At 37.4% G+C, this 25969-nt stretch overlaps 1 protein-coding gene across 1 annotated transcript in view; it reads left to right on the top strand.

The window, feature by feature from the left end:
* The first annotated feature begins 11559 nt into the window (after positions 1-11559).
* Themis (thymocyte selection associated) overlaps positions 11560-25969 on the top strand; it is a 249161-nt gene continuing 234751 nt past the window's right edge. The window contains exon 1 of the mRNA XM_008854756.2: positions 11560-11865. Within this exon, the coding sequence (XP_008852978.1) occupies positions 11775-11865 (91 nt within the window). The 5' untranslated portion in view covers positions 11560-11774. The remainder of the gene's footprint in view (positions 11866-25969) is intronic.

Genomic DNA, 25969 nt, shown 5'->3' on the forward strand with positions numbered 1-25969 from the left:
TACTGTTTGTAACTCCAATTCCAGGGGAATCTGATGCCCTCTCTGATTTCCATGGGCATTGCATGACACTGGTGCACTTACATACATGTAGACAATACACTCATACACATAAAATAAAACTAATAACTAAAATATTTTAAAAACGCTGTCTGTGGTGCAGATGTATACCTAGGGGCTGTCTGGCAAGGAGCACAGTGCCAGACAGGAGAGACCTCCCTTCAAGTAGATGGTCAGAGTGGTCCAAGAGACCTCCAAAATAATGCAGGCTATTGCCAGAGCTCTTGGTTATCTCCCAGACCTGGAAGATAAGATCCTACTGCTGAGGACAGGACATACTTCTGACACAGGACTTGGAGCAATGGAGCTGGAACTAACCTGGAAGTCTTCTACTTGAAGTTTAGCTCTCATAGTTCTGGATGATACTATGCAAGCTGCTAAGGGAGAAAAAAAATCAATCAGTGGTGCAATCCAGCCCTAAGGCCCAATAACCGTAACAACCAGCACAGCAAATTATTTCTATTGGTACAGTAGTGGCACTGTTAATGGGGGGTGGGATGGAGGTGGGTGTGTTAATCAATAGCTGTCTAATTGGATTTAAAGCCTTCTCAACGGGAGTGAACTGACAGGTAGCACTGTGAACATAGCCAAATACACATGGCTGGAGAGGTCATAGATCCTAGAGAAAACCCTATCTCTGTCATATGTGTAGACAAACGAAATTTCTTACCATAGCTAAATATGGATCCTTATATTTACAGACGAACATACTGCACACCACTCCTCAAAGAAGCTTCTTTTTACAACAGATGGAGGCTCCTGCAGAGTCCCACAACTGGGCAAACATGGAGAATATGTGTCTGAGAGATGGCCAGTCCTAGGTGACATATGTACAGTGGAACCTCTACACCTAGGACTCAGGGAACATAGTGGAACGAGGGGTAGAGACAAAACTAGTGCTCTTGCAGAGGATCCTGTTTCAATTCCCAGCACCCACATGGAAGCTAACTACTGTTTGTAACTTTAGTTCCCTCAAACTCTCACCACTGAAGCTTCCTTATACAACAGAGTGCAATGCACACAGAAGGTCACAACTTTTAAAGAATAAAAGACTTCAGTGTGTGTCCTTGGATAGGGCTTCTATATCAAACCTCTTCCACCCATAGCTCAGGGACCACTGAGGAAGAGGAGGCAGAAAGGTAGTAAGAGCCAGGATTGGTTCATGAACATAGGGAAGCAGAGGCTTTCAGGCCACTGGAAGCTTGAACATCTGAACTTTTGGCAATGGCAGAATTGAGCACAAGACCTCAACCAGACAAGTGCCAAGAATGGAACAAGGGAAATGGGTGGTGGTTTAGCCCGTGTCTGGGAACTACTGGAGACTGATTACTACTGGGTGAGGGAGAATGGACCTTACCAATGACCTCTAGATAGGCTGACTAGACTCCAGTGGATGAATTTGCATGGAAGGATATCTGGTTACAAATGCTTGACTGGATAGGACTTAGTATGTATGGTGGAATGCAAGAGGTCTGGTGGGGGTGGGGGTGGGGAGCACAGATGGGGAAAGCAGTCTAAATTTGATTAAGATCTGTTGTATGAAATGTACAAAAGCTCGATTAATTTTTTTTTTTTAAAGTCCTTCAGTTAGAGTTGTATCACAGAACCTCCGCTTCTGGAGAGGGGAATTTAAAAGTCTCTGAGGAGTGAAAGGGTTTTATTTTGATCAGTCCTAATGGTTTTGTGGAAAGATGGAGTCCTGTGGGGAAATGTCAGGCAGGACTCCCATGATAATGAATGTTCATGTTGTTCTTTTTCCCAGTAGTCACCTTTTAACCCATGTTCCTGCTCCACAGCACGTGGCAACAGGGAGAACCTTATGTAAGTGCTGTGCAGATTCATTTAAATCATTCAAGTCTCTTACTAATTTGGCAGGCGTCTCTCTCCAGCTGCCGGAAGACTGGTCTTAGAGGAAGTTCTTCCTTCTTGAAGTTCTTGAGTTAGCCATCCCTCCCGTGTCTTCCCTTGAAGCAACCAGCTTATTTTTGCAGTTGACTGTGATCCCTGGCCTGGGTGCACAGACTGCTTAAATTGTAACCTCTCTTAGACCTTCTTCCTGTTCTTAATGCTTTGTACAGCTACTGGGTATGAAAGAAGGATTTTATATCAGGATTTTATTTTCTTTTAGGGTTAAGAAAACAACCCATATTCATTCTTATAAGAACGCACAGATAGTCAAAGACAGAAGAGCATGATGATGAAGATCTTGTTGACCCGGAGCCATTAAGAACATTGGGTACACAGATAGGATATTTGTGGGATTTTGCTCACTAAACAGCCGTTCTTTTTATTTTGTTAAGACCTCAATGATTGTCTTCTGAGACCTCATATGTGCAACTCTGATAGCTGACAACTATATGACAAACTCCTGCATATTTACAGTTTTGAGATTATATTGCATGGTAAAGCAGAACACAGGAAATAACCTGGAAAGTCAGCATGTTCCATTCCTTCAGGTACAGTGCTTGGCTGAGACACAAAGATGTGATCCAAGTTGAATCAGTTAGAGCTTAATCTGAGACTTTCCAAGGTATAATGAGGAAAAGGTAGTCTCTCCCATTCCATAAAGAACTAAGTCTTGAGTTGTCAGGGATCACCACAACTGCATGATCTCCCTGAAACTCACCTATGCTGGAGAAAATGGTGTCTGATGCCTGGTGATCTTGAATGCTTTCTAGAACAAGCCTCTCCTGTCATCAGAATGTTTGCCACCTTTAGAGACTTGAACCAGTGAATGCCACACTTCAGTAAAGTTCAAAGCAAAGAGAATCCTTCTTTTCTTTTTTTTAATTTAAATTTATTTTTAACTGGTATATAAAACCTCAAAAGTTATACATATGGAATCCCATATTAGATTTTTATACATGTGTATATTGTTCATTGTTTTGATCAGGCTAAACATCTCCTCAAGCATTTCTTTTTCTTTCTTTCTCTTTCTTTCTTTCTTTCTTTCTTTCTTTCTTTCTTTCTTTCAGAATGACAAAATTTTATTAATGGCAGACATGATTGATAATTGACAAAAACAACCACAGTAAAAGGTAAAAGCTAATTTAGTGCCAAATACAGTGCCCAATGATTTATGTATATAACTCATTCATCATTATTTATTTACAAGTGAAGAAATGAAGTCTTCAGAGTGACCAGCTACATAGACTTATGCAGTAGCATAAATCCATACAAAGAAAAAATGGTAGAGATCAAATTTCAACTAAAATTCAAATCCAGAGATGTTAAGAAACTGAGAGTCTAGTAGCCATTTTATTATAATGCCGTAGTAGAGTCTTGGATTCATGTCTGTTGAATATATATTCAAAGTCCACATGTATCAACTTCAGATTAGAAGGTTGTTTGCGCCTGTGTTCCTCTTTCAGTCAAGTTTCTTGCTCTCTTTTTAAAAAATTTTTTTACAAAAACTTTATTGAGAATTTCATACATGCATATAAATTGTTTTGACCAAATCCATGCCCACTCCCTCCCCTCCAACATTCGCCCCTCTGAAGCATTAATGCTAAAATCTTTTAAGGATTAGATACAAGCTCTCAAATACTTTTGATATTTTTGGTCTTTGGATCAGAGTATGTTGCTAACAGGTCCAAGGACATTTTGACTTTTAGCCAAGAAACTGGCTACATTTCTTTGGGGTCTTTTTACCCTAACTGCCTAGCCAATTCCTACCTCCTATTCTTATCTCACCATCCTCTGAAGGGGTTACCCAAATTGCCAATAGGGAATAGGGATGCAGGCCACTCTGGCTTCTTCCATGCTGAACAGGGATGCAGGGTCAGGCAATTGTGGTATATTTATACAATGGAGTTCTATTCAGCAGTAAAGAAAGATGAAATAATGAAACTTACAGGTAAATGGATGGATTTAGAAACTTATACTAAGTGAAGCAACACAGACTGAGAAAAACAAATGATGTATGTTCTCCCTCATGTGTGACTCCTAGCACCAAATCCTTTTAAATTCCAGGCCCTTTTAATAACATGATACAACAGTCCCTTCTGCATGAACTACCATCATCACAACTTCGGCTGAGCCTGATCACGAAACATAGTCACAATTGGGCTTGTGGATGGTTGGCTCATTCATTAAAGGACTGCCAAGCAGGGTCACTGGATCCTCACCTGAGTATCCAGCCACTTTTCCTAGTCAATTAGTCCAGCCTTGGAAGACCAAAAAAAAAAAAAAAAAAAAAAAAAAGAGGAAGAACCCAACAGAGGGATGCTTTTGGAAGCCCTTGTCAAGAAACTCCAATGGACTCTCATATGAACATTTGAGAATTCTTATTTTCAAGGAAGAGCCTAATATTTGCCTCTTTAGAAACAATGAAAAGGAAGTTTCAGAAAATGAAGAATTTGAGGTATTGACCAAAAGGATCTCAGGTTTATTTTTCAGTCAAAGGAGCATCAAGTCACATTAGGTACTAGGTACTGGCTTTTAACCTCTGATTTTGGAGTGTGTTTCTTCTGAGATAATTTTAAAACATGTTTAGTCAGTTCTGCTAACTTTTTAAGAAAGCAGCTGCAGAGAGTTTAGCCAAGAAATATACATTCTATGTTTCTTCGCTTGTTTTAAGCTTCTCATCTTTTTTTATTTCCCTCTCTCCCCTGCCCTTTATTTTTCCTAATGACTTTTTCTTGGGGAAGAAATTATTAAAAGTGATGACACTGACTATAACTCCATCATCATTTTGTGCGTAGGTGTGGGTGTGTGGGCATTTATATGTCAGTGAATGCATGTGTGTGGACATGTCTGAAGGTCAGAAGTCAACATGGTGTTTTTCCTCAAGCACCATCTACCTTGACTTTTGAGACAATCTCTTCCTGGTGTCTGAGGCTTTCAAATTAGATTAGGCTTCCTGGTCAGCAAATCTGAGGAATCTGCATGGTTTTGCTTCCCCAGCACTGGATTACAAGCCCATGCCACCATGCCTAGATTTTTCCTGTGGGTTCTATAGATATAATTCAGGGCCTTATGTTTACATGGCAAGCGCTCTGCCATCTAAGCCATTACCCCAGCCCTCCGTCATCACTGATGGGCGAGTCTACCTCTGTTCAGCAAGCGTAGTGTACAGGCAAAGATTTGTTCAAGAGGAACTTTCCAAGCTCACATGAATAATTGGAATACTTACTGGATATATCTTCCTCCTTTTTGAGCAAGCTGGATAACAAATGCTTTATTTAAATGTATAAATGAATATAGGGGACTATCTAATTATGCATAAGTATGAATCATCAGGCCAAAATGATTCAACATAGACCACACAAGCTTATGGTTCACAAGTGACTAAACACAACCTCCTCAGCAGTGTGGATTTTATGAGTTAAATACTTTCTTCTGTACTCATTTGAGTGTGAATCTTTCACACTCTGATGTGGGGTTCTTTTCACTTGCTTAATCTTTCTTTAGATATTCAAAAGTTTTGTTGCTTTTTATAATTGAATGAGCTTTTCATTTATAGTAATGCTTTCTGACTTTAAAAACTTTTATTAGTTTTTAGTGTGGTTTTATGAAATTTCTTTGCTTAATGTTTCATGGTATATATGTTTTTCTCATTCTGTGAACTTTAGATGGTCTGTGTATTTATAAGTAAATTATATGTATTTCTAAGTAACATATATACATATGTATTTGACTTTTATTTTGATTTTATGCATATGAGTGTATTGCCTACATTTGTGTAAGTGCACCAATGTTGTGCAATGTCCGTGGAGGACAGAAGAGGGTGTCTGATTCCCTGGAACTGGAGTTATGAATGGTTGTTAGCTGCCATTTGGGTGCTGGGATTTGAACCTGGGTCCTCTGCAAGAAGAGCCAGTGCTCTTAACTGCTGAGCCATTAATTACATTTATTACATAAACTACCAAATTGTTTAATATTCTTTCCATATTTGATTTATTCAACTAAAGAACATAACTGTATTTATGTCTGCATTGTTAACTATCTACTAGCTATTTGGAGAGATTTTTTCTTTCTGTCTTTGTCTGTTTGGGGATTAAAAAAATTAATTTTATTATTTTGTAACATATTTTAGTGTTTTTCCCCAGAAATTACATGTTTATTTCAGTCAAATGATAATGATATGTTAGTAACATGTCGAGAAATCTAGCGTTAAAACATTTTAATTTTATGCATAAGTTTTTTTGTATTACCCTACATATTGCTATGTATTACCTGAACTATATTTAATTTGTATTTTTTATCTAGGTTTTAAATTTGTTGTTGTTGTTTTGAGACAGTGTCTTGCTGTGCAGCGCAGGCTGGTCTTGCACACCTCCTGCCTCAGCCTTCTGAGCTCTGGGATATCATACACCACCATGCCTGGCGAGATTAAGTTTTCAGTGCTGGTAGTTCACATGTATTTTGAACTCCACAGGCTCTTATATGGAATGCTCTGTATGGTCAATGTTTATTCAACATATTCACATATTTACCCATTTCAGTCCTTCCAGCTGTTTTGACTTTCTTTGATTATCTTTTGTCTGTTTGTTTGTTTAGGTTTTTTGTTTGTTTGTTTGAGACAGGGTCTCCCTGTAGACTCAGATGGTCTGGAACTCTGTGTAGACCAGGCTGGCTTCGATCTTACAGAGATCCCTGTGTCTGCCTCTTGAGTGCTGGTGTGAAAGTCCTTTTTGTGAGTTTATCTTACTTTTACCAGTAGAATACTGTTCAGTGTGTTTTTCAGCACAGGGTTATTTGTCACACACTTTCTTCATTGCTATTTATCTGAAGTTATCTTTCTCTTTCTATTCTCTGTAGATTATTTTCTACACATGTAGAAGTTTAAGATGGCAATTTTTCTTTCAACACTTTAATGTTGCTATTCTATTGTATGCTGCTGTATTTTGTTTTTGTCATAAACCAGCTGCAGTGTTATTGGCAGTCCTATGAAGGTGATGCATTTTTTTCTTTGGATTGCATTTGAGATGCTTTCTTTGACATTGGCATTTGGAAGTTTCAGTATGATGTGCTGTGGTTTGCTTCTCTTTGTATTCACCCCGATAGTCCTGTCGATTACTGCATCTCTGGATGTATGTCTTTTTCAGCTTTAACCGGTCACCAGCCATTATTTCTTAAAATCCTGGTCCTCTTTGTCTTTCCTTCTCATGTTTGCACTCAGTACACCCATAAGACCTCTTCCCTAGGGCTGGGAATCTTAATATACTTAAAAAATATAATCTCTCTCTTGCTTCAAGTTTATAGTGCACTTACTAAATGTCCCATCTGATTTCGAGTGCAGCTATTACATTCTTAATTTTATTTGTATTTTTCAATTCTAGATTTTCATTTGAAACTTTCTACATGGCAGTTCCCTTCTGAAATTCTGTTTATCTTGTAGTTTTGAACATGTTCATCATGATTGTTTTATTTGATTTTGCTATATTTTTACCTGAGATCAGATCCTCCTGAAATGCCCAGGCTGTAGTTCTTGGGCTCAAGCAATCCTCCTACCTCAGCCTTCTAAGCATCTGAAGCTGCAGGTTACAGGTGTGCCCTGTGATGTCCAGCAAGGTTAAATTCAGTGCTAATAATTCTAGTAACTGAGTTACCTCATGAGTTTCTAACCCCCTCTTCCCACTTTTCCTTTTCTCCTCTGTCTACCTTGTTTTGTTTTCTGGCTCGCCCTCGATTGGACCATCTACTTTTGCATGTGCCTGCCAGCCATCAGAGTTTGCAGATGCCATCATTGCATGGAGAGGAGCTTCTCCCTCTTCCTCAGCAGGTCATCTTTCAGCTCTGAAGCACTGCTGGATGCCCTGCTTCACTTTCTCAGTTTCTTTTGAAAATACTTTTTTTTCTTTTTGAGACAGGGTCTCCCTGTAGCCACAGCTGGTCTGGAACTCACTATGTAGACCAGACTGGCCTCGAACTCATAGAGATCCACCTGCCTCTGCATCCTTAGTGCTGGGATTAAAGGCATGCACCACCACATCTGCCTTTTTGAGTTTTTTTTTTTTTAACTTACTGTCTCATGCTGTCTCATATAGTTAACATGCTAATATCTTTGATTGGACAAAAATTCTAAAGGGGGAAAGTGAGGCAGAACAGAATATTTATGAGTTGTCCTGGATGTACCATTAGCCCCAAGTCTAGCATTTGGTGTCTAGCTATGAGAAGCTGCTAAAAGCTTGACATATTCTGTCCTTCTACACCACTAGGTCTTTCTCTGCTTTTCAGCCTCTCTCTTGATGCCAACTGTGAACCCCAAATACCACAAAGGCAAGAAGTTCCAAGAGAATGCGGAGTTCCTCTCATTGCATGGCCCGCTTTCCAGGGGCCAGTCTCCTATCAGCACTGCTCTGTAACTCTGTGCTCCTTAGAATGGCCTTAAAGAAACCATCTAGCTTTTCCAGTGAATTTGGTAGGAGTTGGTCAGATCCAAAATCATAGTCAGAAACTGAAGTCCTTGAATACCTTTAATCTGCATGTTGATTAATATGTTCTCCTAAGACATCCAGGTCATTACTTCTTTATAGTAAGTGAATGCTTTAAATTTTTTTTTTTGTTAAAATTACCTTTTGCTTTATTAGAAGTATTTCAAAGTTTGTTGACAAATCTATTAGTGGTCTTCTTTAAGACTTCAATGCTTCAATGCTTAAAAGTAGTTTTTTTACCCTCCTAATTCATACATTTTCTCATCTTACCTTTGGTTTCTTTTCATGTAAATTTAATCAAAACATTTATCTTAATATAAGATTTTTGCATGGAAAGTTTTGGAATTCTCTCCCCCCCAACTATTTAACAATCCTTTGTTGAATACGTCATTCTACCCTACTTACTGATTTGAAATTCTACTTTTTTGCAGATAGAAAGCTGTAATGTATAGTCTGTTTCTTTTCTGAACTCTGATCTGAATATGATTATACCCACCATTTTCTTTTTTAAAAAATTATTTTTATTTTATGAATGTATGTGGTGTCCATGGAAGACAGAAGAGGGCATTAGATTTCCTGGAACTGGATTTAGAAATGATTTTCAACTGCTGACTGTGGATGCTGAGAACTGAACCTGTATCCTCTGCAAGAGCACTCAGTGTTGTTAACTGCTGAGCCATCTCCTCAACCCCTAATTTTCTGTTTTAATGACTGAACTTTAGTAATTCGTCTTATTATACAACAGTTCACAGTTTGAACAACTTCTCATTTTGTTCCTTTTATCTTGACTGTTCACATCAGGTTAACTTTGTGGTCAGAGAGCTGATGAAAATCTGGGCTTAGGTGATAGTAATGGCAGCTCAGGGCGAGGTCAGGGGAGCAGCCTTGAGGATTGTCACTCACTGAGAGTGAAGGGTTTGGAGACTGGCAAAACCATGGGTTTGCATATGACATTAAGCCTTCTGACTTGGCACACTAAGAAAGTGGTGATGTCATTAATTATGATTGAGAATACAGAAGTAGATTTTGAAAGAAAGGGAGGGTCTTATGTGTGAAGAGTAGAAGCAGGGCTAGCACAAGCAAGAGCAAAAGTCTAATGATATTATGAAATCTTACTGGCTTTGGGTAGGACAGAAACTTGAGCTGGAAGTTAAAAAAAAAAAAAATCAAGTTTAAGGATGGGCCTGGTGGTGCACACCTTTAATTCCAGCATTTGGGAAGCAGAGTTCAAGCCCAGCCTGGTCTACATAGTGAGTTACAGACCAACTGGGGCTACAGGGAGATCCTGCTTAAAAAAAAAAAAAAAAAAAAAAAAAATCAAGTTGAATCCAGTATTGATTATATGCCAAATAAAATGTGTTGTGGTACCAATTCTAACAAATGTGTAATTTTTAAGAAACTTAAGATAGCCCTTTCCATATTTTTAAAACCATGTGAAATATGTTACTAGGTTGTAAATAGTGTTTACAGTCAGTTGAAGAACTTAGACTACTTATATGAGAAAGGGATAGAAGACAGATACATCATGCTTTGGAGATTTGGGGAACAAAAACATTTCAAGTGAGGAAGTAGAAGCTATTGGCAAGAAAACCTGTTGATAAAAGCTACCATAAACCATATTTTTATTTTTATACAAAAAGAATGAGAGCTAGGTGAATTATCACAAGGACCAAATATGATTATGAATACCAGACAGAGTTTGCTAAGCTCTATGTCCAGACCAGTGGGGCAGCTTCTTGGTATATTTCAACTGTACCTACTTCAACCAGTCTTCCTTTATTTACTTTTGGTGGTGCGCACCCTTAATCCCAGCTCTCGGGAGGCAGAGGCAGAGGCAGGTGGATCTCTATGAGTTCAAGGCCAGCCTGGTCTACATAGTGAGTTCTAGGACAGCTGGGGCTACAGAGAGACCCTGTCTCAAAAAGACCAAAAAAAAAACAAAAAAAAAAACAAAAAAAAAAACAAAAAAAAAAACAAAAAAAAAAACAAAAAAAAAAACAAAAAAAAAAACAAAAAACAAAACAAAACAAAAAAAACCTAGGAAATATCACTTTGAATTGTATGCTTAGCTCTACAATACTGTTTGAGCTAAATTCAATGACTAGAGAGCAGGAGAATTTTTAAAAATTGGTTTTAGCTGGTTGTGGTGGTTTATACCTGCAATCCCAGCACAGAGACCAGAGGACTGGCATGAGTTTGAGGCCAGTCTGGTCTACACAGTGAAATCCTGCCCTAAAACCAAATGACAAAGCAAATAAACAAAAACATTGATTTTTGAAAATTGATTTCATGAAGCTTCTCTTATTTCCTTTGGTTTGGGGCATTTTCAAATCCAAGTTTGGACCAAAAGAATAGAATTATAGAATTTGGAATTTGGAACTACGATTTCTTTTAATTCCTTTTTTCTTTTTGAAATTTTATCTACATTTGACAAATGTGTTCTGAAGAAGAAAAGTCTGAAGTTTTCCTGTGAGTCAAAAGTAGGGCTAAACTCAGGAATCCCATTTCCTAACTACTGATCCAAATATTTTCTACTCCAAGCAGAGATCGGAAAGTTCCTATCAACGTAGTGTATCAATTCTGGTATCACTTTGAATATGGCATCCCTCCTCCCCCCTCCTTTAAGATTCAGCAAAAATTTTAATATGGAAGGATAAAAAGTGGTTTCAATACTCCCTCCAGAGTATCAGACTTCTAAAAACAGCTGACACAAAGCACTTTTGTAACCAAGTTTAATATAAAAGCACTAAGAGTATGCAAATAAAGCATAAAGCCAAACTTAAACTGAGAGGAATGAATTGATGTGTGCCATTTTAAGGTTAAGACTTCACTCCTGCATTCCAGCCCAGTTCTGTGGACAAGCTGCAGGAAACTCGAATTCCTAACAGTCTTGCCATTTCTGGGGGTGCGCAAGAGCCAGCACCTTGCTGATCTCCTTTATTTTGCGTAGTGTCTGATTAGAAAAACTCACCCCACCCCCACTACGTTCTACTTCAGTGCAAAAGGAAATGAAGCCACAAGGAGAACACAAAGATCTTTACCACCTTTTGCCTCCTGCCTGCTCTTCCTTTCCTCACTGTCTTCCCCTCATATAGCTGTTCCTACTGTGTGTGGCTTCAGTGAGAACTTCCGTCTGCCGCGGGGAAAGACTTTGCACAAGACAGCCACTCAGGATAGTACCTCCCCACTTAGAGCTGCTCTACCCTGATTTGGCTCCCTGTGATGTCCTGCCTGGCTGCAGGAAGAATTATGAGCAAGGACAGCAACTGCAGACAACTAACTTTCAGAAGTCACAAGTTTTTATAAAGAACAGGTCTATAAAGGATCCAAGCCAGAACAATGGCTTTATCTCTGGAAGAATTTGTCCGCTCCCTTGATCTCAGGACCCTCCCCAGGGTCCTAGAAGTCCAGTCAGGCATCTACTTTGAAGGTGAGTATTTCTCTAGTTCTTTAATTTGCTAGAGAGCTCTTATAATAAATATACGAAGGGCTGGGGCTATAACTCTGTGTCGGTGCACTTGGGCTCAATCCTCAGCATATACACAAACAAAATTATGAGTTCTGTAAAGGAAAGGTGAGCACAAAAAAAGAGAAAGTGATTACTGCTGCGTAGTTAAGACTCAGCAGTGTTGAAGAAGGAGCGATGAAGGGCTCTAGGTGGATGGGGATGAGGAACTCCGAATCTTCTTGAGCTTTCCATAGGCATTCAAAAAAATCAACACAAATGATTTATTCTGCCTGTACTTAGAAATTGGTTGAAATCAAGTGAAAAGTTTAAAATTATTCATAACTATGTTTGGATTATTTAAAAAAAAATTTTTCCCCAAATTAATGCAACTATAAAAAGCACAGAGCCTAGAGGGAAACCTCTTAGCCCTTTTGAAGCGTGGCTTGCTTATAACCTTTTCTCACTCTTTCCATAGAGGCCTAACTCCTAATTCCTTAAGCAGTGGCAACTTTCATTTGAAGATACAGAAATCAATGCTTATTGACTACAAAATACCTTAAATATATGTTGAAAAGCCAAAGTTTAATGAAAATTATTTAATACTAAGCTGATCAATTTGGGTGTAATTACTATGTAGTCTGTTCATTTACATAGAAGATCATTGAGATTTCTTAATATATAGTCTAACATTTTTAAGTATTTTGTTTGAATATATAGAAGGCACAAAAATCATTCTCTAGGTAAATAACTATTTCATTGTTAATGCAAACAAAGAATTAGGTTTAATCAAACTACTGGAAAATAAGGAATTGATGGTGGGCAGACCTTTCCCACTCATGAGTCCCTGGTTTCCCATGGTTAGACTTCTAATTGTCTGACTTTTGGATGTAGTGAAGATATACAGCCATTCAGATTCTTCTGTTTTCAATAGAGTAGTCAATGTATTATAAGAGATTGTAGACATTTGGTTAAAAAAGTTATTTTATTAGATTATTTTACTTGACTGTAGACTAATATATGCGTTCTGAGCATGGGTAGGGTAGATTGGATTAAGGTATGAAAATTAGTAGTTTATGTGTATTCAAATGCTTGGAATTTGTGCTGTTTGCAAACTACAAATTTGTGCTGTTTGGGCTTATTAGGATGTAACCCTATCATAAGTTAAGGAGTATCTATAGGTCTTATGAAATAAGAAAGATTGACACATACATGAACACCAGTTTACCTTCCACATCCCTCCAAGTTATGGGTTGGTACCATTTGCCATCAGAGTATTATAAGATTTTACTTAATCTCTTTGCAACTTGATTATTCGGAATCAGACCATCTTTTATCATGTCTGTCATGCTAAAATTAATATTTTAAGTCAGCTATACATCGTTTGTTGTCTCATGGTTTATGCTTTTATGGCTCTGTGTAAGAAGCCTTTCTACACTCTAACAAGTTATTTTATATCAACTTTATAGTTTTATATTTTACAAGTGGTTTTTAGTTTTTTTGGAAGATGCATTGTTATGAGAGGCACAGGAATACAATTTTACTTTTTTGCATACCATAAACTTTATTTCCAGCTCCATTTCTGTATCTTCACATCATGTTATATGCTCACATATGTACCGTCAGTCTTTGGACTATCTCTTTTGCTCCCTTGGTTGATTTATTAAATTATCTGTGCCCAATCACACAGTTTTCGAAATGGTGGCTTTGAAGTAAGTGTTAATATATGTAACATATGTTTAATGTCCAGATGACTCTCTTGTTTCATTCCATTTTTTGAAATTGACTTAACTGTTCACAGACTTTAAAAAAATAGCAATTGATTCCATAAGACATCCAATGAAGATTATTATGTTTTTTGGATTGTATTGATTTTATATACTAACTTGAGGAGAAATTACAATTTTTTATTGTTTTATTAAAGAAACCTGTCTAGATCATCTTCATTATTTATTATTTTACTTCTTATAAGTTCAACAAAAAACAAACTTTCACACAGTAGGCACATTCATGTAACCATCACCTTGACTGAGAACTAGAAAGCTACAAATATTCTAGTAGCTTCCTTCTATGCTCCTCTTCAATTGCTATCTACCTTCTTCTCCAAATTAGTCACTGCAATGACTTTCTACTTATGGACTTTATGTAAAATGAAAATTATAGCATGTATTCTGCTGGTTGACATACATGTGTTACATGTATTTGTAAAATTAATCTATACTAGTCCATACAGTTCATTTGTTTTTGGTGTATAATAGTTTTCTCTTTTATTTGAAGTCTCTCTCTCTCTCTCTCTCTCTCTCTCTCTCTCTCTCTCTCTCTTTCTTTCTTTCTTTCTTTCTTTCTTTCTTTCTTTTTTTTTCTTTTGTCCTGGGGATTGAAACTAGGGCCTTGTGCATGCTAGGCAAGTGCTCTAACAGTGCACTATAGACCTAGCTCCCCTTTTTATTTTGAAGTAGGTTCTCACTAAATTCCACAGGCTGCCTTTGAATTCTGCACCACAGGTATGCTTTCAGTTTGTGATTCTCCTGCCTCAGCCTACTGATACCAGCATTTATGGATGTGGGCAACCCATCTCAACAGTGTGTAATAATATTGTATTAGATGAATGTACCAAAATTTGCTTAGCCATTTTACTGCTGGTGTCATTTGGATTATTGCTAGTTTACACCCACCAGTAACGGGTTTTTAATTTTTTTTTTTTTTTTTTTTTTTTTTTTTTACAAATTTTTGTTTGTTTGGGACAGGGTCTCCTTGTAGCCCCAGGTTGCCTGAAACTCACTCTGAAGATCAGGCCAGCCTCAATCTCACAGAGATGGGTTTGCCACTGCCTTCTGAGTGCTGGGATTAAAGGCATGTGCCACCACACCTAGCCCCACCAGTAGTGTTTTAATCGTGAAATAGTTATACATGCATGCTCACACGAATATGCATTCAGTTGGGTATAAAAACAAGTGGAATTGCTATGTCAAATAGTATGCATATATTCAGGCCTAGTAAGTAAGGAAGACAAGTTCCCTAAGAAGTTGCTCCAATTTGCATTCCCATCAGCGGTCTGTTAGAGTTCCTGTTAATCCAACTGATAAAATTTACTGTAATTAGCTGTCTTAATTTTAGTCATTCTTGTAAGAACACAGTGTGGAGTTCATGATTTAGACTCACATCTCCCTTATATCTAATGACATCGAGTATCTTTTCTAATTTGTCATGTTTGGAGATTGTATTTAGGATATTGTTTCTATGTCTTCCTCATTTATATATTACATTTTATAAATTTTTATTACCGGCTTGATGAAATACATATAAAAATGAAGGCCTCTTTCCTTTCTAAATGTATAGCATAGCATTTCATTTCATTTTCTTAAGAGCATCCTTTCTTGGAGGCTGGAAATCTGGCTCGGTGGTTAAGAACACTGACTACACTTGCAGGGGACTCGGGTTCTTCCCAGCACCCACATGGAGCTAACAACCATCCTTAATGCCAGTTCTAGCAGATTCAGTGCTCTCTTCTGGCTTCCACGAACATTGCACGCACATGGCACACTCATATACATGCAGACAAAACACTCATATATATAAAATAAAAAGAAATAAAATACAAGTCTTTTAGAGAGTATGAAAACTTTTAATTTTACTCTTACTCTGCTCCAATTACAGTTAATTATACTTTTGTATATTGTCAGGGAAGTTTTTCTTCACCCCAAGTTGATGAAAAGATTGTGTTATCCTCTAGAAATATTTTTGCACTTAGTTTTGCTATTTTTTTTTTTTTCACTTCTGCCTCCATTCTGTTCTCTACCTGGAATCGATGTTGTTTTTTTGTCTGTGGTTTGAAGTGAGGGCCAAGATAGGTATTTTTCTTCTTGACAGCCAATTGGTTCAGTGTCGTTGAAAAAATGTTTTTTGCTAATGCTTTATGGTGTCCCCTTAGTCATAAACACTGAATATCAGGTCTCAGTCTCTTCCAGCAGCTTTTGTACTATTCTAGTCATGGGAGTGTTTCTGTTTTCTCATGCATGTATGCAACATTATGAAACGTTTACCTTATATTCTGTGTAAGAACCTGCTTCAGAGCCCTAGACCTTAAACTTCATTGCACAATTGACATGTTTTTATGATTATCAGTGTCTGGGTGTCTCTTTAATTAAAGATTCTATCATGTAAAAGACAAGGTTTCACTAGCAGGCTCCTGGATTCTGCCCCTCATGACTATAAAATGAAGCCAAACTTGAGAACTACTGCTTTGGAATACACTTTTCAATTTATTATTCTCTTTCAAGTTGGGCTCTTTGAATTTTCACATACATTTTAGAATTAGCTTGTCAACCTCCACAAAGCCCTCCCTGAATTCTGATTAGCAGTATATCAGTTTGAAGAAAATGAACATCATTTTAAATTAAGTCTTCTGATCTCTGAACTGGGTGAAACTCTTGAGTTATGGCTCTCTTCTTTCTGTTTTAGGTCAGTAGTGTTTATGATTTTTCTATGGACATCTCAAATGTTTTCACATTTATTCTGAGTGATTATTTTTTTTTACACCGTTATATTAATATGTGGCAACTTAGGCAAAGGAGGTAGCTCATGCCTATAATCCCAACACTTGGGAGACTGAGGCTGAGAGTCTGACATCATTCTGAACTATACAGTGAATTTCATGCTAGCTTAGAGTACAGAAAGGGAACATATCTCAAACAAAACTAAACCACTCTAAACCAAACCAAACCAGGGCATTCTTCATTTTAGTTTTTCTTTGTTGAGTTGGCTGAATTTTAAGAAGATTTTTCTTTAATATGTGTATCTTTAGATTATCTTTGATTTTTTTAGATGTCTGTGAATTTTTAGGGATTTGATTTCTTCTTTCCATGCCTGCAGTTTTATTTTTTCCACTGAAACACTGGCTACTGTATCTAGTGGAGTATCTAGCAGGGTTAATAGTAAAGGACATCCTGTTTGATTCACAGCCACAGAAAATACCAGTAACCCACCATTAAATATGTCCATTTTTAGATTGAAGAATATTCTGATTTTTAATAGTGTTTGAAATAAAATCTTGAGTACATGTTTTATTAACTATTCCTTTTATGATGTCTATGATGATTACATAAGTTTATTCTTCTGTGCTATTTTTTTAAGCTTCAAATGACGCTTTACTTGTGCAACAAAACCAAAAAATTAAAACTGGTTTGATATTTTTATAACAATTCTTTATTTCTTTTTCAGGGAACAATATTGACTTAAAATTTTTATTGCTTGTAATTTCCTAGTCAGGATTTCATATTACTAGTTTGAAATTATGGACCTCCTTTTTTTTTTTTTTTGACTAGTTCACATTTTTTATTTTGCTTTGTTTGTGGTGCTGAGGATTAAACTCATGATCTTTCACATGCTAATTAAGTGCTCTCCCATTGAGCTATATACTCTAGCATACCCTAGGACCTGAGATTTCTTGGGCAGAGACTTTCTCTATTTTTATAAAGATTTTGGGAAAACGATGTTATTTCTTTTGTACATGTTTAATAGAATTTCCAATGAAGTCACTTTTAAGCAGGGATTTCTAAAAAGTAATGATTCTAATTATGGCTTCAATTCTTTAGTAAAGTCTTCGAATCCAAGCATATTTTATTTTCATTTAAAAATAAGCAAAAAGGCTGCAGAGATGGCTCAGTGGTTAAGAGTGTGTAACAGCTCTTCCAGAGAACTGTTCTTAGCACTCACAACTGGAGACTCATAACTGCCTGTAACTCCAGCTCTAGGGGGCTCTGGCTTCTCTGGCCCTTATACTCATGTGCAGAGAGGGGAGAGGGAGAGAGAGAGAGAGAGAGAGAGAGAGAGAGAGAGAGAGAGAGAGAGAATTAAAAATAATAAAATAGATGTTAAAAGAATTAAAGAATAAAACAACATCTAGATGTTTTATTAGAGCTCAGAAAATCTTCTATGTAGAGGTCTTATTCATCCCATGCTAGTCCTAGGATGCATTCACATGCACGTATCTATTCATATAGCTGTATTAACCTGGTACATCATTGCTTCTCTTGGATTTCTTAAACAGATACTGATATCCTTAGAATCATCAAGAGTTGTCCTTGTGCTTAGCTGTTTTTGTGTTTTTTCTTACCTTTGTAGTGTACGGAAGGGCTATACTGAGAGTGGGAATCCCTGTCTTACCTTAATCATAAAGATCATCTAAAATTCCTCCATTAAGTTCAGAGTATTGGTATTTAGCTTTTGCTTAAGGACGCTCCTAGGTGTTTCCTAAGTGTTTTTGTGATAAATTGGTATTGAACATAATGGTATTTCATCATTAAGCTAATAACATGCTTTGCTTTCTTTAGCCTATTTTGAGTTATCTTAATATTTTATATGTATTTTCCCAAACTGGTTTTAAATACTCATACAAAAGAACTAGGGTGAGAGCTTGCTGGACATGTGAGGCTAAGGTGTCTTGAGAGAGAAAAAAGGTGCCCCATATATAAAGGCAGCTGGAGTACCCCATCCTTACCCTAGGATGAGGGAGTAGAATGGAGGCCCTCTGTAGAGGGTCTTCATGCTATTTATGACTCAGTCCTCCCTTGGAGGTAGTTCACTGGGGAGAGCACTGGGGAATAGCTCCCACTGAGGGCTAGTATCAATCAGTGATTTCCTCAGTGATGTTGCTGACAGCTGGGATAACTTGCATCTGGGGTACTTTCCTTAATGACTGGGGATCCTTTAGGAACAGAGGCATTGAGGAAACTATTGAGAGACTAGTAACCAAGGAGGATTCTAGAACCTTTGTGAAAGGCAACAAGTTGTCTTCCATCATCTTTGAGTCCACCATGGCTAATGGGCCCCTATGGGCAGCTAGCATAGGCCAGCTCCAGTTTCCAGGAGTGCTGCTTGGCCCCAATTGCAACAGGCTGCAGTTGATGGTAGAAAAGGTCCTCCATACTACAAAGCTGCCTCCAGTCTGGGGTGCTCACATCCTCAAAGCATTGACATTACCTTAACCATGTGGAATTTGTACAGAACCATTGCAGAAGCCCTTGATAAGCCTGGAAGACTGTCACCAATGACACTGTGGAGGCTCCAGCGTAGTCATGCACTGCTTATTAATGCCACATTGCAATTATGCCTTCGTAAAAAACAGCATGATGTCTAGCATCCATTTTAAGGCCAAGAATAGAATGAAACTGCTGAGAACACATTCCTTCAGATGTCTCTTAGAACTCTGCTCCAGAATAAAGACCCACTCTTTACTTTATTGAAACACTCTATCCAGTATGAAATGGAGACATAAAAGTTGAATTCTTATCAATAAGGGTTATGAAGATGTTATGTCTCTTATGACCCCTATGAAATTAGAGTAGTACATACACATACAACCATAAACAGTGTTATAAATTTCTTTCATTGTTTTCAATGAGAAGCACTTTGATGTTTCTATATGTAAATGGTGCATATATACATTCATACTCTGTCTTGGGTATAGGGCAAGGAAGGGGCTTGAGGGATTAAGGTCATATTATCCAGACCATAACAGGAGTGCATCAGTGAGCATCTTTATAATATAAAGATTAACTTTTGCTTGCAAGGTTAGGTAAAAGTTATTTGTCTAGATTGTGTCCATATTGCATAAGTCATTCCTACAATGCACAGCTCTTACGGGCTTCTGAGACACTCAGTCCTTGTGGCTCTTAAAAAAGTCCTAGTAGGAGAAGTCAGGAGGGGGAGAGCAGAGGGCATGAAGTGACTGAGTGTCTCAAGTCCAGGATGTGGCACTGTGTGGCCATTGTATCCCCCTCCCCCTCTTCTTGGCCCTGGCCTGGGCACCTCAATAGTCTGTATGCCAAGGCCCATCATGGTGCTAAGGCTTGCAGCCAGCTCTTTCTTGGCACTCGTGTGTAGAATCCTTTAATATTTTATGCATATTTTTGAAATAAAATATACAGGTTTATTACTATATGTAGGATTTTTTTTTTGCATTTATCCAGAATTAGCCAGTCAACTTACCTGTGTTAGATCTTAAGACAGCATTAGCTTTCTAAAATGAGCTGTGTAGATTTTATTGTTTTCTATTTTCCCAGGAAATTTTCCAAAAATCAGTTTTTAACATCTTCCTAAAAATTTGGTAGAATTCCTTACCCCCAAATTTCTGGAGAGAAAGCATCTTCATTTTATAAATATTCTCTATCAGTGATTCGCATTGGTTTCTGACCTAATCGTGACTTTCTCTTCTTGTTTCTCTGCTTTCCTGGCCCTCTCCTCATTCCTTATGCTAAATCTCTAGTCAGATAAAAGCATTATTTGTTTCTTGATAAATGTGCTTAACATTTAGCTTTTCTAAATGCTTTCTTGTTATTAGCATTTCCAGGCAGGGTCTTGCCCTGTAGCCCAGGCTGGGCTCAAACTCAAGATCCTTTGACTCAGCCTCCCTACTTAACTCTTTTTGTTGTTGTCGTTGATGTGCTAGGGTTACAGACATATACCACCTCTTTAACCCTCAATATTTCTCAGTTCTTATGACAACTTTTGTTTCCTTAAATTCAGTGGCTATTTACCGATTATTCATATAGGATTTTATTTAGCTATCATTCTGCATAGTTCTATTATGTTTTTGTTGGAGAACAGCAGAGTATTATTGTGTGTTTTGGAATTGAGTTCCCTGTACTTTATAGTATGAAAGATACCCTTCTTTGAGGCTAGAGGGAAGGTGAAACCAACTGGCATCAGGCCTTGTGAGGTTCTGTGATACTGGATCAAATGCTCCTAACTGATAACTACCTTGATAACAGGAATGTTATTCTAAGTAACATGCCATTCAACACTCATTTTAGGAAGCAGCTTTTGCCCTACTGATGTGGGGCACAACTGTAGGTGATAAACTCAGGATTTTGCTTCCCAAGTAACTGAAAATGAGTAATGATCTTATCATTCATTTGCTTTGTCCTCTGTTAAGAAAGGGAGGCTTTACCTTAACCCTGAAGGTTGAGATAAAGTTCATTGAATTATTATGTATTAAATATTAAGCAAAATGACTAGTACTCAGTAATTTTCTAATATACAATACAGCTTTTTCTTTTTTCTTTCTCTTCTTTTCTGTTTTATTTTTTTGAGACAGTGCCTCACTGTGTGACCTTGGCTAGGAACTCACTCTGTAGACCAGACTGGCATTCAACTTCAACTCACAAAGATCCTCTGAGCGCCTCTGCCTTCTGAGTGCTGGGATTAAAGGAATGCACCACCATGCCCCACTTATCAACCATTTCTAAAAAGCCGAACAAAACTAATTTGAATTCTTTCAGTTTCTTATAAACAAAATCATATTGAACATAAAGAATAGTAAAAAATTAATAAATTAAAGCTTCATTAACATCTTTATTAAATATTAAACCAGAAAATTTAAAATAGTGAATAACTTTCTAAAATGAAAAAAAAAATCCTTATTGCAAAAATGATATAAATCACAAATATAGAAGAAAGATAAACTTGAAACTAGGAACATATAAACAGCAAACAGAACTTAAATATCCTGTCCAAAAATCAGTTTTAACATTTTCCTTAAAATTTGGTGGAGCTCTCTACCCAAAATGGAATTTTTGGTGGAGAAGCCATCTTGGTTTTGTAAGTATTCTCCATCACAGTTTCTCTCATTGGTTTCTGACCTAATCGTGACTTTCTGGTCTTGTTTCTCTGCTTTCCTGGCCCTTTCCTCACTCTTTATGCTGAATCTCTCTAATCATTTAAAAGCATTATTTGTTTCTTGATAAATGTGCTTAACATTTAGCTTTTCTAAATGCTTTCTTGTTATTAGCATTTCCAGGCAGGGTCTTGCCCTGTAGCCCAGGCTGTGCCACACAAATGATTTTTTGATTTTATTTATTGTGTATGCATCTGTGTGTGCACCTCTAACAAAAATGTGCATGAAATAATAAATCATCATTTACCTTTTAAAGGTCAACATTATAAAAAAGATTCATAAAACCTAATGTAGGAAGCCGGGGGGAGGGGGTACACGCCTGGAATCCCACACTCAGGAGACAAGAGCAGAAAGCAGCAGGATCTTACACTGGAGGCTAACCTGGGCTACAAAGTGGTACCTTGTATCAGAAAATGAAACAAAACAAAACAAGGGTACCATGTGGTGATGAACTCCTTTGATCCTATCACTCCCTAGGGAGGCAGAGGCAGATGGCTCTCTGAAATTGAGGCCAGTCTGGTCTACACAGCAAGCCAGGTCAGCTGGGGCTACAGGGAGACCCTGTCACAAACAAACAAACAAACAAACAAACAAACAACAAATAAAGAAACCCCATGTAGGTCTGAGTGAGCAGAACAGAAGCGAATCACTACATTTGATTGGTACTTAAACTTCACTGGGATTCTACATAGCAATTATTTAATTGAATTAACATATAAAATGTACACAAATAGATCTTTAGAAATTAATTTTAAAATATAATTATAAACATAAACTGAAGAGATGGCTCAGTGGTTAAGATCACTGATTGCTCTTGCAAAGGACCCTGGTTAAATTTCCAGCACCGACATGGTGGCTGACTACTGTAACTCCAGTTCCAGAGTAATCTGACATTCTCTTCTGATCTCTGTGGGTATTGCACCACATGGGTGCACTTACCTACATGCAGGCAATACACTCATATACATAAAAATAAAAGTAATAAATAAAATATTAAAAAAATAATGACTAATTGAGAGGGCTAATTGAAACATGTTTTATAAACAAATATTATGCTAGCATAAGCATGGAATAACTTACATGTGTTTCTAAAATCCATTATCAAGTGTTATTGTCCAAGAGGCCAGGATTATTTCTGGGAAAAAAATGGCAAGTCCCTCTCCTTTTGGATCTATATTTTAGTTGACAAGACAAACAGCAAGAACTGGTATATTAAAATGCAGAGAGCAAAATAAATTTGGGAGAGGTGTTTTTCCACTGGGGTGATCAGCATTTGCCCCTTTTATTCTCTCACACTCATTAGCAAGTCCTGACATTTCTACTTACAAAACATGTGCTGAACTACTCATTTCCCCTAAGTTTAAATCAAGGTGCCAACATTTCTCTGGACTGATACAGATGGTGAAATGGAATTTGATCAGGGATCTGGATGCAATGAGGAAATGAATCCTGCAAGTATCTGGGGAATTCCATTCTCACTGAGGACAGAGCAAATACAAACCTGTGAAGAGTTTGCTTCATGTGTTTAACAGGCAGGAGAGCCACTGGAACGTAGCAGAGCAGCTGAGGGAGAGGTGCAGAAGACAAAGCTGGTTGTGGGCAGCCAGGATCTTGTAAGCCTCAAAGGCCATAGGGATTTGTAATCCTATGCTATGCTTGGTGGGTCTGATAAGAGCCGCTGCCCTAAGATAAGGCAGTCAAATAGGATTCTCTGAGGGGCCAAAAAGATCTGGGGAAGGAGAGTCAACAAACGGAAAAATCGTTTGGACATCAAAATAAGCTTAACCCATTTGAGGAATAGAAAAATGTATCTCTGTACCTTGAACATGTGGAAAGTAGGGCACGGAGTTGAAAGCTAAAGTCCAAGACGAGGTAGGAGATAGACCAGAACCTCAGTCTTTTCACAGCCTTACTGGCTGCTCTGGGAACACGTGAGAGTGCAGTAAATGGGAACAAGGCGGTCAATCAAGTGAGCGTGAACCTCTAGAGAAGACAGAGAGATCCTGATTTATGCTTAAAGGCATGGACGGTTGTTTTCCAGGTGGGAATGCAAGGATTTGCTAACGGCTTGGATGAGCCTGAGGGAAAGGGAAGACCGAAGGATGCCTCCAGGAACTTTGACCAAATGAATAAATGTGTATTAGCGTGGTGACCCGGAGAAATGAGGGAAAAGAGCAAAAATTCCATTGTACACAAGTTCAATCTAAGTATGTGTTAGTTTCTAAGTAGAAATTTCAGAAACACAACTGAAAGGGCAGTTCAGATACAGATGGAACTCCTATACTACCGAATGCTTTATGACCCAATTGGTCAGGATTTTATTTGGCAATAACTTATCAATGAAAAACAACAAAATCTATCTTTAATGCATCTTTTTCTCTGTTTATATTTATATTCATTCTAAAGTATGAGATGATAATAAAAATTGTAAGATGATAAAAAATAATTTAATTTGAACTTTTAATTCATAATACACACCTGTTTCCCTAACAAAACTGCATTTTATTGCAATAAGTATTAATTATTGGTGCTTGTGAAAAGAACGGTACTGAAAAACAATAGTATGTTTTCGATATTTTCATTACTGAAAATGTTCACTATAAATTCTGTAGCACAGTGGTTTTGATGATTCCAATTTAGTTCACTTCAGTGCATGTTTTAATGGCAGTTATGAAAGATACTTCATAAGAGGCCAATGTGCACGTATGTGAGCTATACATCAAGTATGTTTTATCATTAATGTTGTGAGTATCCAGTTACATATGCAAAAATCTTTATAATTCTGACTTTGGTCATCTCTTTAGATAGCATCTGTACCCAGCAGAGAAGCTTGAGCTAAGAGGAGTTCTGCTCTGTTATTTCCTTCTTAATGTGGTCTGCAATCTTCAGCTCTCAAGTGAAAGCAACTTGGGGAGAAAGGGGTTTATTTTGTTTACGGGTTACAGTCCATCAATGAGAAAGGCCAAGGTAGGAATTCAAGAGGGGACCCATGCTACTGGCTCACTCCCTTTGACTTGCTCAACTACCTTTCTTGAACAGGTCCACCTGCCTGGGGATGGCACTGCCCACAGGGGACTGGGCCCTCCTACATGAATTAGCAATTAGCAAAAAGCCTCACAGATGTGGCTTCAAACCACAGATCTCAGAAATTCTTCAGTTGAAGGTCTCTCTTCCCATTCACTCTAGGTTTGAGTCAAGCTGACACCTGAAGGTGACTATGACAGTAGGACTCATGCAAAGTCTATTTTCTGAGAATTAGTGTCATTAAGGTTAGAGTATAGCAATTCTCAATCAACTTTACTAGATATGCATGAACTCCATTATATGGAAGTTTATTGAAAGTAAATGGGGGCAATTCTTTTACTGCTTAAGTTTTGCAATTTACAGTCTTAGTAATTTTTTTTCCTCAAGTATGTGTGTTTGTGTGTTTGTGTATATGTATGTGCATGTGCACAGTATCAGTGGTTGAATCCAGAGCCTTGCACATGCTAGGCAAGCTCCATCCTCAGCGTAATATATTGTATGTTATGCTATATTTTTATCTGATGTAAGAATAACAGGACTTCCCAATAACTAAAAACTAGTAAACATAAAAATAAATATTAGAAAATCTTTACGCTAATTGATAATTTAGTTTACTTTTCTTATTTTTATATTTTGTCTTATATTTATGTTAATAAATATAAATTAAATTTTAATTTTTTACTATTACTTCACATATTTTTGTTGTTTGTGTTTTTGAGATGGGGTCTCCTTGTAGCCTCAACTGCCCTGAAACTTGCTATGTAAACCAGGCTGGCCTTGATCGCACAGAGATCCACCTGCTTTTGCCTTCCCAGTTATGGGATTAGAGGTGTGTGTCACCATGGCCAACTTACTTCACATATTTCAATACTTTATGAAACAAGTAACCTATTTGTAAGACCCTTGCTAGGAACTAGCGTAATTGTGATAGTAAGTTCCTTTTACTTCAAGCCCTGGATCATTGTGACATGTTATAGATAAGTTGGTTGTACAATCATGCCTTTTTCAAGTCTTTGAAAGAACAATTTAGAACCAAGAAACAAGAGAAAATTTAAAAAGTCTTAATTTATTCTAGTTTTTTTCCTCTTCGAGTATGTAGTAGGATTTTTTTTCTTGCCCTTTTGTGATCATACAGCTTTCATTGGTAAATATAATAAGCAGTCCTGAGTCCATTTGGGAATGTATGCATATTTACCACAGTCTATTCTCATAGACTATCAAAATGAACTCTCAACAGCCTGAGTTGCTAAGCTACTACAGTGACCAGAGACTCTGCTCTCCTCTGCCTTTGCTGGATATATCTCAAGGCTAGAATCACTGATACTTTGAGATTCTTTAGTATCTTAATCTAAGCTAACGTTTCTCACTGGCACAATGATACAGTGTTAT

This window comes from Nannospalax galili, unplaced genomic scaffold (assembly GCF_000622305.1).
Source record: "Nannospalax galili isolate Female #2095 unplaced genomic scaffold, S.galili_v1.0 scaffold327, whole genome shotgun sequence".
NCBI lineage: Eukaryota > Metazoa > Chordata > Mammalia > Rodentia > Spalacidae > Nannospalax > Nannospalax galili.